Source organism: Arachis hypogaea, chromosome 20 (genome assembly GCF_003086295.3).
Source record: "Arachis hypogaea cultivar Tifrunner chromosome 20, arahy.Tifrunner.gnm2.J5K5, whole genome shotgun sequence".
Lineage (NCBI taxonomy): Eukaryota > Viridiplantae > Streptophyta > Magnoliopsida > Fabales > Fabaceae > Arachis > Arachis hypogaea.
The window spans coordinates 106,774,862-106,788,875 of NC_092055.1; the positions used below are offsets into that span (position 1 = coordinate 106,774,862).

At 34.2% G+C, this 14,014-nt stretch overlaps 1 protein-coding gene across 2 annotated transcripts; it reads left to right on the forward strand.

The window, feature by feature from the left end:
• Window positions 1-4,297: 4,297 nt before the first annotated feature.
• LOC112782733 (developmentally-regulated G-protein 3) lies at window positions 4,298-12,199 on the forward strand. 2 transcript variants are annotated; one of them, XM_025825281.2, is made up of 11 exons: window positions 4,298-4,784; window positions 6,794-6,961; window positions 7,707-7,760; window positions 8,476-8,649; window positions 9,275-9,346; window positions 9,709-9,768; window positions 10,365-10,474; window positions 10,654-10,953; window positions 11,119-11,310; window positions 11,579-11,630; window positions 11,747-12,199. In XM_025825281.2, the coding sequence occupies exons 2-11, from the start codon at window positions 6,920-6,922 to the stop codon at window positions 11,795-11,797; spliced, it is 1,107 nt and encodes a 368-aa protein (XP_025681066.1). In that variant the 5' UTR covers window positions 4,298-4,784; window positions 6,794-6,919; the 3' UTR covers window positions 11,798-12,199. The 2 variants fall into 2 exon arrangements, with proteins under 2 accessions (XP_025681066.1, XP_072085616.1); XM_072229515.1 differs by having other exon boundaries at window positions 4,320-4,784; window positions 6,737-6,961.
• The last annotated feature ends 1,815 nt before the right edge of the window (window positions 12,200-14,014 follow it).

The window sequence follows — 14,014 nt, forward strand, 5'->3', positions numbered from 1 at the left end:
TTATTCTTTTTCATTTTCTAGTGTTGGCCTAGTTACAAAGAAAACACAGGACTTGACTCGTTCGTTGCAACAATGACGTCCTTAAGTTAAATTCACAAAACGTTCAAACCGTAAACAATTAAACTTGTTCCGGCAAGGATACTCTTCGGTGCTATAGGTTGGCTTCACACTGTTCTTGCGGGCAACAGTGCGGGCTCTTGAAGCTTCTTGCGTGAAGTATTCTCGTGAACTTGAGTTAAAAATAGTGATAAAATATAAAAGAAGGATTAATTGGATTTTGGGAGACATAGGTAAATCTAACCAATTATTCAAGAATGTAAAGTTAGAATAATGAGTAGAGGATGAATTGCATGTGCGGTGTATTAGTGGTGGAGCAAGAAAAATGAAAATGAGCATTGTATGGTAGGGTCATGGAGCGGTACTACTGGTGGAAGTGCAGTGGCAGATGAAACATTATATTTAATAAAATTATAAGTGATATGTTTATGAATAGTTTGTATTAATTTGTGTGTAGGCAATATTTGTATTAAAAATTATGATCTGTAAATTGTATTTACTTTTTTTTCGGCAATTTCAAAAGAAATTGATTACCAATCAAATACTTATTCTTCTATTTCGGTCGAGACATGTGCGAACAATCTAAATGTTATAAAGATGCGAATCTATTGTGCTTTTTCAAGTAATAGAGACTAGAGAACAAATTTATAACTTTTTAATTTTAAATGATTATTTTATCTCTAGTATTTCTTTTTCGTGTGTACCAAAACGAGGTTAGATATATAAATATTTATATATCATCTTCTATTAATTTAAATTTTTATTTTATCTCTTGAAGCTTCTTGTATGAAGTATTCTCGTGAACTTGGACCCAAACGTGGTACCTGCAAAAAGAAATATTCAAGTCAGTGAAATATCTTTAACGAGAGCGAATGTCATATGTTGTGTTAGTGATCTTTTGCCCTCTTAACGTCGACCCAAATTTAAGGAGTTAATTATTTTGAACTTGTTTGATCCTACTGAGGTATAACCCGGTTTTACAGATGTATTAGGGATACAGTAAATAGTGACTTGCCGAACTTACGTTTAGCAAGTTGAGCTTTTGTCGTGCAGTTATACCTCGATCATGAACAAAATATATTAGCCCCAAGCTCAATGGACCAAAATTTAAGGAGTTAATTATTTTGAATTTGTTTGATTCTACTGAGGTATAATCCGGTTTTATAGATGTATTAGAGATACAGTACATAGAGACTTGCCGAACTTACGTTTAGCAAGTTGAGCTTTTGTCGTGCAGTTATACCTCGATTATGAACAAAATATATTAGCCCCCAAGCTCAATGCGCGTTACCATTTTTTAAGCTTGGGTTTTTAACGAAACAAATGAAATATTCACAATAATAATAGTAATTTAAAATTTAGTAATTTAATAATGATTCCACCTTGTAATTCGGGTTGCAATAAATTCATGTTTATTTCTCTAGGCAAAATCTGGACTATTCTTTTCATTACAGTATGTGAATAGTTACGTTTTGAATTACCCACTAAGTGGGTGGTAGTGATGCTTTATTGTCGTTTTTATCTTGGAAAAAGACAAAACTCTTGACCTAGGTCTTCTAGACTTCAAAAGGTTAGTTCTCCTGTCCTTGTCTTTTTGTCTTCTTGCTTTGACAATAGGTAGAGAAAAAGAAAAAAGAAAAAGTGGTTGAGGTTAAAAATGAAAATTTCTATCACTGGGTGCATGTTGACATTAAAATGCGTGCTTCTTCTTACTGCGATAACGAGTCACTTCGCGAGCTCAAAGCTCTGAAGTTGATTAAGGATGGTTCGACCATTGGCGTCGAATTTCTCCCTTACGGCAGTGAGAAGAGGGTTTGTGAGAGGAAGGGAGACTAGGGTTATTTTTATATGTATACCCTCTGTTTTACTGAACTTTATTTAAAATTTCCGTTTTTTTATATTAAGTGTAAGGTTCTGACTCAACTCAACTGCGCTCCATCCCAGCTACATCTAAATTCTTGGGCGTTTTTGCGAGTATTTGAGTGTTTAATGGATTTTCTGAAGTTTCTGAAGTTTCTCGTGTCTCTTAATATTTTCTTTTCTTTGTTCCAGTTGAAGGGAGTGCGAAAAGGTTTGTGGGTCAACCTTAGTAGCTTCCCAAATCGTTTTATATTTTTGCTTACCAGGGTAGGCGCCAAATGTTCCAGCAAGGATACTCTTCCATGCTATAGGTTGGCTTCACACTGTTCTTGCGAGCTCTTGAAGCATCTTGCTCAGAAGTGAAGTATTTTTGTGAACTCGAACCCATGCGTGGTATTTGTAAAAAGGACTCTGACGCTCAAGTCAGTGAAATATCTTTAACGAAAGCGATTTCACCGATGTATTAAGGATGCAGTGCAAAACTCATAACGTTAATATGGTGTCATAGGCTTATGAAACGGTAAATGCAGCCAGGAGCTTCTTCCTCTCACATTTGATTCATCGTCTCTTGCTACAATCTTATGGAACCATAAAGAAATTACACAAATATTAGAACTATTGTCCCCAAGTTCCTCGAACAACCAAGTATTATCCGTTTCCATCCTTCATCTGTTTGAGTTGCATTCATGGCGTATTTACTATCCATCTAAATCTCCTTTGACAATCGATTCCTGAACAAACTGAACACATATGAATGAAATGAAGTGCTTTTAATTAAATTGATATGAATATGATGCGTATTTTAATTAACTAATGTCACATATATTTTTGAGAGACTATAGATGTCACAAATCTTTTTTTTATTCGTTAGATGAATTGGACAGTTCTTACACTATGTACTCACTAACATTATGTTTGGTTTAAGGGAAAATAACAGGAAAGAAAAATGATGAAAAGAAAATGAGAGAAAAGAAAAATTTTTGTGTGGGTCCCACTAAAAAAATTTTCCATCCATTCCAAGCAAGAAAACAAGAAGAGAAAGATTATTTTGTTTGTATTTACAATATTATCCATAGTTATATTATTATTAATAATTATCAATATAAATTTAATTTTAATAATTTTAATATATTATTATAATAGAGATTTATATTTAAACATTATATATGTATTAGATAAAATTATAATATTTTAAATATTTATAAAATATAATAAAATATAAATAAATAAAAATATTTATATTTTACTTAATTATAAGGGTATTAATATAATTTTATATCATTATGATTTTCTTTTTTTTCACTTTTCTTTTCATCTAAACGGAAAAAAAATTTCTCTCTATTTTCTTTCCATTCATTTTTTCTTCAACCAAACAATACACAAATAATTTCACTTTTCTTTCTATTTTTTTTCCTCTCATTTTCTTTCCTCTTATTTACTTTCCTATATCCAAAGCCTAAGAATTTTTCATCCATTAAGAGAATAAGAGGCACCATGATTTACCACTTCAACTAATTTATTTCGATGCAATGAAATATTTCTTTCTGTCGCATGGCGGCAAGTATGAGTTTTTTTTTTGTCAAATTATACCCTAAAACATACACATTTCTTTCCCCCTCTTCCATAAATTTTGGATTTAGATTTTCTAAATTTTAAATTTTACTTTAGAAAAAAATGTGATCTTTTACCATTTATTTTATAATGAGACATAAAAAATATGAAAAAAAATTATTCAATAATAAAAAATTACACTTTACCTTTTAAAATTAAAATTCAAAATTTAGAGATTCATAAATTTCATATATCAACATTTTAGTCATAAGCCAAACATAATTGCCACTGGACCAAGAAAAAGTCTAGCCCAACCAACATTTTCCTTATGAATTGGGCTGTACCTTCTTATGGGCTTCCCAAAAACAAAAAGGAGAGCAGAGTAGTCTTTTCTACCCTAGGACCGTCTTACTGTAAGCATTGGTGCACTCTGCAAGTCTGCATATTTGGGGAGTGGATCCTCTCCAGTGAGAAAAAAATTGGATAGTATCCAGTGTCTAATCTAACCTTTCATTGTTTTCTCTTTCATATTTAATTTTGGTCCCACTTATAGAATTAAAGGTAAAAGATCACACTTTATTCTCTCAAGTGGATTTTTCACTGCAGAGGATCCATTTCCATTTTGTTCTAGCATCTTCTTCCCGTTTTCCAATGTTCTGAAAATCGGACCGAACTGACCGGTCGAACCAATTTAACCGCAAACCAACAACACTAACGATTCGGTCAGACATATAAAACCGGAAATCATAAAACCAAAAAAAAACCATTGAACCGGAAGTGAACCGGCCGATCGGATCGAACTCGAACCCGGCCGGTTTACACCAAAAAGGGAAGCTCATTCGTTTCTTTCTCCCTTTCTTTCCTTCAGTCAGAGAAATCACCCAACCCAACCACAAAACCCTAGCACTGTAAGCCTACACCACCGCCACAAGGAGTGGCATACTGCCGCCGTCCGTCGCACTCAAAGTTCGCCATCCGTCATCTAGCTTCCCTCGTGCTCCAAATCTTCAACCCCTGTTCGCTGTCACCGATCGCGGTTGCTTCCTCGAGCTCGGCGTCCGTCGTCTTTGTCTGCTCAGCCGCGCTTCCGTCGCCGTTTGTTTGCCGTTCACGTTCGCGTCTTCGTTCGCGTTCTTCGCCATTCGCGTTCGCTCGGTGTTCACCGTTCGCGTTCACTCGGTGTTCACCGTTCGCGTTCACTCGCTGTTCACCGTTCGAGTTCGCGTTCGTCTGGAAGCCACGTTGCTCTGCTTCAAACTCTGCCACCAACCCGCGCGCTCCACTCAGCCGTCGAGCTGCTCTCTTTTGTCCCCGCCGTGAGTTCCCTAAACCCGCCACCAGACAATACACTCACACAACACCAATACTCTTCTTCAAACTCTGCAACTTCTGATTTCTATTACAATAAGTAATTATTTGATTTGTAGTGGTTTGGATTTTTTCATAGACTAAATTAAAGTTACAATAGTCATGTTCTCTTCTCTATCACATTGAAATTAAGCTTTGAATTCTCTTATTTTGTTTTAATTTTACCGCACTCAACATGTTTGATGAAATGCTTTAACCATATTTCTGGTTGGTTTTATAATTTCTAGCTTTTAGAAACTTAGTAAGTTGGTTGCATGTGAAATTAGAATAATTGGATCATAGTAATTAGGAAATTTTAGCTGTACAAATAGCATGTTTGCAGAAAACATGTTAGCATGATGATTCCACTTGCATTAGTGAATTTTTTAACTGTTATTGTGAACTTGTTAATTTGCTAATTGTTCTTGTGTTCTTCTGTTACTTTTATTTTTTTTTGTTTTGTTGTGATTTTCTATTCTTGAATTTGTTAAGTTGATTTGCTAAATTGTTGGGCTGCTGTTGTTTTAATTTGTCAAATTGTTTGGTTGCTGCGACCTAATTTGTTGGATTTTCTATTTAGGTCTTGTTCTTGTTTATTTGCTAAATTGTTGTTGTGTATTTGTTGTTTATTTGCTGGATATTGGTGATGATTGTCTTTGAGATTATTTACTATGCAGGTTTAGTGTCATCACTGTTTTGGAATGTTTTATAATGTACTAATGTTTGTTGCTGTTTTGTAATTGCTGGTTGCAGGTTTAGTGTGATTATTGGTTAATGTTTTGGTTTAGTGTTCTCTCTTTTCCAGATTTCCCTTCTCCCTGTATTTCTGCATGTTGCTGAATTGGTAATCAATAAATTTGCCTTTTTGCTGTAACTCGGGACTTTACTAGGATTTGTTAAATTTGTTGCTGTAAATTGTTGCTTCCCAGGCACAGAATCAGAACAGAATGCTCAGTCAGTGTTTGATTGATTGGCTTTGCTCACCGATTGTATTTGATGATAAATTTTAAATTGATAACTTTTAAATTTTAAATTTGCACTGCCCATGTTACTGATTCACTGTTCTCAGTGCTTTTTGTTGTTGTTAATCACTGTGATGAGCTTTGTTAAAATTTGCACTGCCTATATTACTGAGTGTTCTTTCAGTGCTTTTTGTTGTTGTTAATCATTGTGGTGAACTTTGTTAAAATTTGCACTGCCTATGTTACTGATTCACGGATTCATCCCTCTCGTCATTATCATTGGCATGAACTCCGGACCAAAGCCCCAACTCTCTGGATAAAATTGTAATGAAAGCTTATTGGGACTTTTTCTTCTACTTAAGGTATGAATTAGAATGATGAGGCCAAGTTGTGAATACACAAGTGTCAACGGACTATAATATATATTGAATTTGTGACATTAGAAGGGTGTAATAATAACAATAATGGAGTCATGTTACTTGAATATTGAGGTTTAACATTTAAACTCTCAGCTTCTCAGCCCTGTTTGATTCTTCATCTCAAGCAATTGAATCGAATCAACTAGGCTTTCCTTTTCTTTTTCTTTTAGTTGATTCTTAATTTTTCTAATATATGTAACTTTCTGAATCAAGTGGATCAGATTATGTAGTTTTCTTGATTTGGGATATTTTCGAAGACGCATTAGAAGAGTTATTTTATTATTATGTTTGCTATAATAATATTCACATGTTCTGTATGCTTGTGATTGTTTCGGTGTTTACATTTTCTTTCCAAGTCACTTGCTGTGGTTGTTCTTTGAGTTAAGGCTTTGTATGTGTGTGTGAGAATATGTATAATGTTGAATGCTGTTGCATCTAATAGGAGTTCTTGGAGTACCCTCATCTTTGGTCCTTTATAATTTATTTATTATTTTATTCTAAAACGGTTTTTTTGGTTGGACCACCGGTTGGACCGGTTAGACCAATAAACCAGTGAACCAGTGACTAAAACGGTTTGATGACCGGTCCGGTTTTCAGGGCCCAGCTTAAGAGCCAACATGACACATCACAACGCAAGAGAGTAACCATTAATCATCCCGGTATACTTGAAGAGGATTCATCTGAAACTATTTTCTTCTCTTCCTCTGAGCTCATCCTTCAACAATGGCGACCGTGATGCAGAAAATAAAGGATATCGAAGATGAGGTACCCTATGCTTTGTCTCTAATGCTTCCTTCCTTCCTTCCATTGTATTCTCAACGGAACTTGGTTGCACGCCTCGATTCGTATCCGTGAAAGTATAACATTTTTGGACTACAATCTAATCCATAAGTTGTTTTCCTCTGCAGTAGTAGGGTTACTACCGTTTGATTACGAATTACGAAATTTTAAAGCCATATCCTAGGATCCAGTTTTAAGGTGTTATTAATACAAATGATTTATACTTAATATGATTCTTAAGAAGCTCTATGCATTTCTAGAGTTGGAATAGAAGCTGTGCTTAATTGTGATTAATGTTCCTTAATCGGAATTATTCTCGCCAGAAACTTCTAAATTCTATTTTCGTTGGAGTTCATATTTCAGTACATATTGCAACTTCGTCTGATTAGTGATTACGTTCAATAATATTTAAGCATCAAGTAAGATGGGATTGTAATGAATTCCTTGTTACTCAGAATAAGTGAAGTTTTTATGTTTAGGCTAAAACTAAAACAACTAATACTGCGGATACCTCTAAGTCGTAATTCTGGTTGAATATGTATAGATTGAGTTTGAGAGATTGACAGCTACGATAAGGTTTCATATTATTTCTGTGCATGTGCTTTGTTTCCTTTACTCCCTGCATATGGTAATCAAGAACTGAGGAACTGTATTGATTGTTCAAAGCAGCAGCTGTATTTCCATTGTAGTTATTATTTCAAGTATGATCATTGTCATTTTTATGCTGCAGATGGCAAGAACGCAAAAGAACAAGGCTACTGCTCATCATTTGGGCTTGCTGAAGGTAAACATGTTTCTGCATTGTGTGCTTCATCGTTAGATGGGATATGGGAAAGAACGTGATCAATTTCATCCAAGCACTGGAATGATGGGGTCATGTTAAATGAGTTGGTAGATGGGATATGGGACAGAAAGTGATCAATTTCATCCAAGCACTGGAATGATTGGGTCATGCTGAATGAGTTGGTAGAATTTTGTAGGAGTAATTGCTCTAGAGATTGCATTTGGACGTGCTTCTGGTTCATGACTCATGACTCAAACCCTTTCCCTGAAATTCAATTGGAAGTTGTATTATTAGGCTAAGCTCATTCTACTCTTGGAATAGGCCTTCTTGTTTCCACTTTCTAGCTGTTGCTGGATACAAGATTCCTACTGATTTACATATTGATTTATTTATAATTTTGGGTGCATGTAGCTCGTACGCGTATTCCGATTTGGATAAAACATTAAAATATAAGTTGAGAATATTTGAATTGTTTTTTCATCAGCCTTGGGCTCCTATTGTTAACTTGGATACTTTGTTTGAAAGTTTTCTGATATATGATATTGAAGGCTACATGGGTGTTTTCACTTCTGCTTCTATTTGGAATCAACCACCAATAAGATTATTTTTTATTAGAATTATTTTCCTTGTTATCTTTTACTTTTGTATTTCTGTGATTCTATTCTTGCTGCTAGTTGATTTAATATTGTTAAACATATGGCCACTCTGGTACTAGGCTAAACTGGCAAAGCTGCGGAGGGAACTCCTTACTCCTTCATCAAAAGGTGCTGGAGGTGCTGGTGAAGGTTTTGATGTTACTAAAAGTGGTGATTCAAGAGTTGGTCTTGTGGGTTTCCCTTCAGTTGGCAAATCTACTCTACTGAATAAATTGACTGGGACATTTTCAGAGGTAGGAATGTATTTCTATGAGTCTTATATACTGCCATCTTCACTATTTAATTTATTTATATCGCAGTGTGCCAGTGTTTCACTTCTATGAGTTCTACCATGTTTTTGAAATATTGCAAGTGATGTTTCTTTTTCTCTTTCTAAAAAATAAAATAAAATTGCATGGGATAGGTGCATGTCATATCTAGGGTAAGGTTGTTGGCCTATGATATTGAGATCAAGGTTTTTTATCTGGAATCAACCCCTCTGCTTACAGGGTAAGGCTGAGTACATCTACCCTTAGGAGATCCTAATCCGTGGGGACCTTCTGCAGTGGCCCACCATTTATATCTCGAGTTCATTCTATTTTTTTTTTTATCATCTGATCTGATTATTATAAAATGGTATAAATGAGCTGTTACTTATTTTAACTTCTACATTTTGCTATCATTCATGATGTTTGTCAACTATTCTTTGCTTTGGACACTATAATAGTGGTCATTGGCGTCTATTCACGTGTCAACCAGATGCTCCCTTTTTTATTTTAAAAGATAGCGGGCAGCATTACAATTATGAATTATCTAATATGCTTAATAGCTTATGTGAAAGAGTTTCCTGAAGACTTTTACTTGTTTTGGTTTGTGTAGGTTGCTTCCTACGAGTTTACAACCTTAACTTGCATCCCTGGCGTGATCACGTATCGTGGAGCTAAAATTCAGGTGCCACAATATTAGAAAGCTTAATGTTGATGATGTTTTCATCTTTGCTCTTGGTGAAAAATCCCTCATAAGAGGGTTTTCTACTGTTATTGATATCATATGAATGCAACTAGGTTGCGGAGCCATAGTAAATAAAACCATATTTCTTTCTCTTAGGTTTCACTTATAATACTTATCAAGGTCAAGATATTCTGCTTGTGAGCTTTAAAACTTGTGTTACTTAAAGCAAAATCTAGTTGCACTTGAACCTCTTGATTAATTAAGATCCCGTATCTTTATGATTGATTTTGTCTGCTTGCAACTTTATCATCCTACATTTTACTATTTTGATAAATTTTTAATTATTTAATTACATGTGACAGTTGCTGGATCTCCCTGGAATTATTGAGGGTGCTAAAGATGGAAAGGGTAGAGGAAGACAGGTAAAATAAAATTGTTCTAATTGCAATTTTAAGTAGATTTTAGTATAATATATGTCAACAAAATTTCAATGTTGATTAGCCAAATCACGTCTTTTGTAAGTAATTAACTATGTAATCAAAGGTCCTTGTGAAACTTGTAAAAAATTTTCCGTTGATCATCTGCTGAATGCTGTGGTGATATCAATGGAAAACATTTCAGTGTCTAGAGAACCTGTGGTTTTATATTTGGTCATATGGCAGAATTGTTTTTCAAAGATTCTTGATTCTTAATGGCAGTATTTAGAGAACTGTGTATAATTGTAAGCTATGTTTTTGTCTTTTTCTCCACTGGCAGAAACTGTCTTCAGCACCATACATGATTGTTACATATTTAGGAAGATTGATTCAGATTTCGCAAATTTCATTCCATCAAGTTTCTGCACGAGCATTGAATCTTGTATTTTAAAATATTTAATACTTAGTTGTTGTTCAACTAATATAAGTATATTCATATAGATTTGCAATTAATAACTGATCCGCCATGCAACTTGGCACATTCACACTTCGGGAAGTGGCAAAGACACATTTTTATTTTATATATTGCTTGGCAAATGCAGGTTATCAGTACTGCAAGGACTTGCAATTGTATTTTAATTGTTCTTGATGCCATAAAGCCAATAACTCATAAGCGGCTTATAGAAAAAGAGCTGGAGGGATTTGGTATAAGGTAACCAATTGTATTTGAATTGCTCGTGTCATGTACGCAAGTTTCCACTTGTCTCCCCCCCCCCCCTCTCTCTCTCTCTCTCTCTCTCTCTCTCTCCCAAAATAAATAAATAAAAAATGCGGGAAGAAGCTTCTTTACTTTGTTTCTCTTTGATTAACTTGTTTACTGATTGACTGTAGGTTAAATAAAGAGCCACCAAATCTGACTTTTAGGAAGAAAGATAAAGGTGGAATCAACCTCACTTCAACGGTTACCAACACACATTTGGATCTTGACACTGTGAAGGCTATATGTAGTGAGTACAAAATTCACAATGCAGATATTACTCTCAGATATGATGCTACTGCCGATGACCTTATAGATGTTATCGAGGGAAGTAGAGTATACATGCCTTGCATCTATGTTGTGAACAAGATTGATCAGATCACACTTGAGGAATTAGAGATATTGGATAAGCTACCTCATTACTGCCCAATCAGGTAATTCTTCATTCAAATCATTGGTCTTGTATGCTAAATATCTCAAACCTTTTTCCCCTAGGAAGCATATTTTTTAATGATCGTTATTTCTTCCATTTCCATAGTCGCCTTAACTTATAGATCATTTATTTATAAAAGTTATATGTTTTTCTGACTTTTCTTTAGTGCACACCTGGAGTGGAACCTCGATGGTCTTCTGGAGAAAATTTGGGAATATCTCAATTTAACTCGTATTTATACTAAACCTAAAGGGATGAATCCTGACTACGAGGACCCGGTAATATTGTCATCTAAAAGAAGAACAGTTGAGGACTTCTGCAATCGCATTCACAAGGATATGCTTAAACAGTTTAAGTAGTGAGCATCCTTTCCCAATCTTGAAGCTTTATTTTTTCATGAAGTCTTGTGACTTTTCCATGTATGCGTTAAAAGCTACTACATGTTCTGAATCATGGTCACCTAAATTTGCATCATAAAACAGAACAATGAACATGCCTCCTCTCCCCATCACCACACTCCCATTCCGATCCCCTTGCCTTCATTTTTTTTTTCTTTCTCTTTCTTCCTCCTCCCTCCCCTGTATCTTTCATTCACCCAATGCTTATATGTTTGCTGAATGATGCAGTGCTCTGGTCTGGGGTTCAAGTGCGAAGCACAAGCCTCAAAGAGTTGGCAAGGTAACCTACTCAATTTACTCCACTTATTTGCTCCCCCCGCAAAAGTTGTATTTCTACTTCTGTTCTTCCTTATTAGTAAATGTTAATACTAAGTGTAATACGCTGTTACATACCAGGAGCATGAACTTGAAGATGAAGACGTGGTTCAGATTATCAAGAAGGTATAAGAAGTTATAAGTGTTGTTGCAAGGTATTCAAGATGATATCTTTTGGAAACATAACAGGGGCATGAGTTGGAACTGAGACTTCCAATCAGTGATTGAAGATCTCTTCGTGATTTCCCCGAGGTTAAATCACACTCAAATTACTTTCCTTTTTCAGTTGGGAGTTGAGTTGAGTATTTCCAGTCCGGAGATGTAATTAAAAAACTCTAGTTTGTGATGTCTCTTTTTGACCATGCCGATACAAATGGATATTTGGGGCTGCTCTTGTAACATGTTTTTGTTTAGATAGATGATTCAGGTGGATATGTTGGTATGTTTTTTGCCGGAAATTCTGAACAAGATACAGACAAACTTTATCCATGTCAAATAGTACGACTGATATTGATATACCTTTTGGAAAGAAAACTAGTACTTTAGCTCTTAATAATATTAAAAGAAATAATTTTTTTAAAATTACGTCAATTGAGTCTGGCCTTGGGATTTTTTTTAAAATATTTATCGAAATAGATAATTTGTAGCATTTTTATCAAAATGTATTTTTTTTTATCTTATTTCGTTTAATACTACAATGTAAATGAGATACGTGAATAATTATAATGTGTATAGTGTAAATGAGATATTTAACGATAAATTTTTAACAGTTATAAAATGATGTGTAACTTTTTGTATTCGTTATTGAACATTTCACTATTTCTTCTTTATTTTTTTCTTTTGAAAATAAACCAAAATGTTTAGTAGCAGTGGATATTTGGTTAAGTGTGTATCTCAATTGTCATATGAAAAATCGGCATAATGAGGTGATATTTGAGTGTAAGAATTCTATTCTGTTACGTACTCGGTGAGCTGAAGAGTCTATATTGAGTAATCTCGGTGGTCGCGGAAGAAGAAATCGGAAGGGTGGGGTATAGGACTGAAGAGTCTATATTGAGTAATCTCGGTGGTCGCGGAAGAAGAAATCGGAAGGGTGGGGTATAGGATGCTAGTACCGATAGAAAATGGAGTTTTTTGGTTTCGTCTGTTTTGTCTCCATGACGACGAGCATGTGCACCTAATATTTGACATCTATAGGAGAATCATGGTGGAATAAGTGATGGAACTTTCTGGTAATGTCGGCGGTGGTGGATCTGAGCAGTCGAACTTTGTGTAGGATGACCCACCTCTCACACCTCCACGAATACACGTGGCTAATCCAGTAAAAGACATAGACGTTGATGGTGAGGACTTAGACGAGGAGTATGTTGCAGATAGTAACGAAAGATGATGACGAGGAGGAATTTGTACTGGAATCCAGAGACTCCAGTCGAGCTATCACGTCGGTATTTTCTGCTGCACCGCACTCAATTTCAATCTTATCATCTGTCTCCAGTCAATATCATATATTAGATCTGAACATGATGCAAGAGAAAAATCCATTTTTCAAATTAATTTAAATTATAAGTAAACTAATTTAACAAATAATTACATACATCTACATTGTAAATTCATTTAAATAAAAACATTTACTTAAGTAATGAAAAATTAAATTAATAAACGTCTGTTTAATTTAATTTAAATAAAAATATTTAAATAAAAAATCATAACCAAATTAATAAACGTGTATATAATTTAATGTAAATAAAATTAATTAATTAAATAATTAATAACAATATTCATTTCCCATCTCATTCATAAGTTAGGTTATATAAAAACATTTACTTAAATAACTAACAACAAATACACTATTAATTTAATAACTTAATTTAAGTCTTAACAAATTTAAATTGAAAAATCAATTACTTAAATATTGACTAAATAAAAACATTCACATCTTCTTACGTAATTAGTTTACCAAAATTTTTAATAACCCTATTTTAATAACTAAAATCATCAAAATATGCTTAATAACCTACATTAAAGAAAAACAACTCTAAATAAACATTTAACTACTAAATCCATGTTAAAATATGCTTAATACCACACAATATTCTTTAAACCATTCTTAACAATATATTCATATGCCTAACATGTACTACATACTATTTCTGTAAAAGTACTTTAATTATGGCAACATATTTATGTTTTAACATAAACATAAAACGAAGAACAACACCAACCTCAAAGTTGGCTGCTTCTACAATGTGCCATGTCGTGTTCAGTTGGTTGATGTCTGCATCGTGATTATCGGTGCTCGTTATAATCTTGAAGTAAGTCGTAAATTTGATTAGAGAAGGGTAAAAGTGG

What these genes read in the sequence shown, in the direction of transcription:
- LOC112782733 (XM_025825281.2), top strand. Translation starts at nt 6,920, where the DNA reads ATGGCGACCGTGATGCAGAAAATAAAGGATATCGAAGATGAG. An exon ending in GAAAGGGTAGAGGAAGACAG is followed by an intron (nt 9,769 to 10,364) that starts GTAAAATAAAAT and finishes TGGCAAATGCAG; the next exon opens with GTTATCAGTACTGCAAGGAC. An exon ending in AGCCTCAAAGAGTTGGCAAG is followed by an intron (nt 11,631 to 11,746) that starts GTAACCTACTCA and finishes GTTACATACCAG; the next exon opens with GAGCATGAACTTGAAGATGA.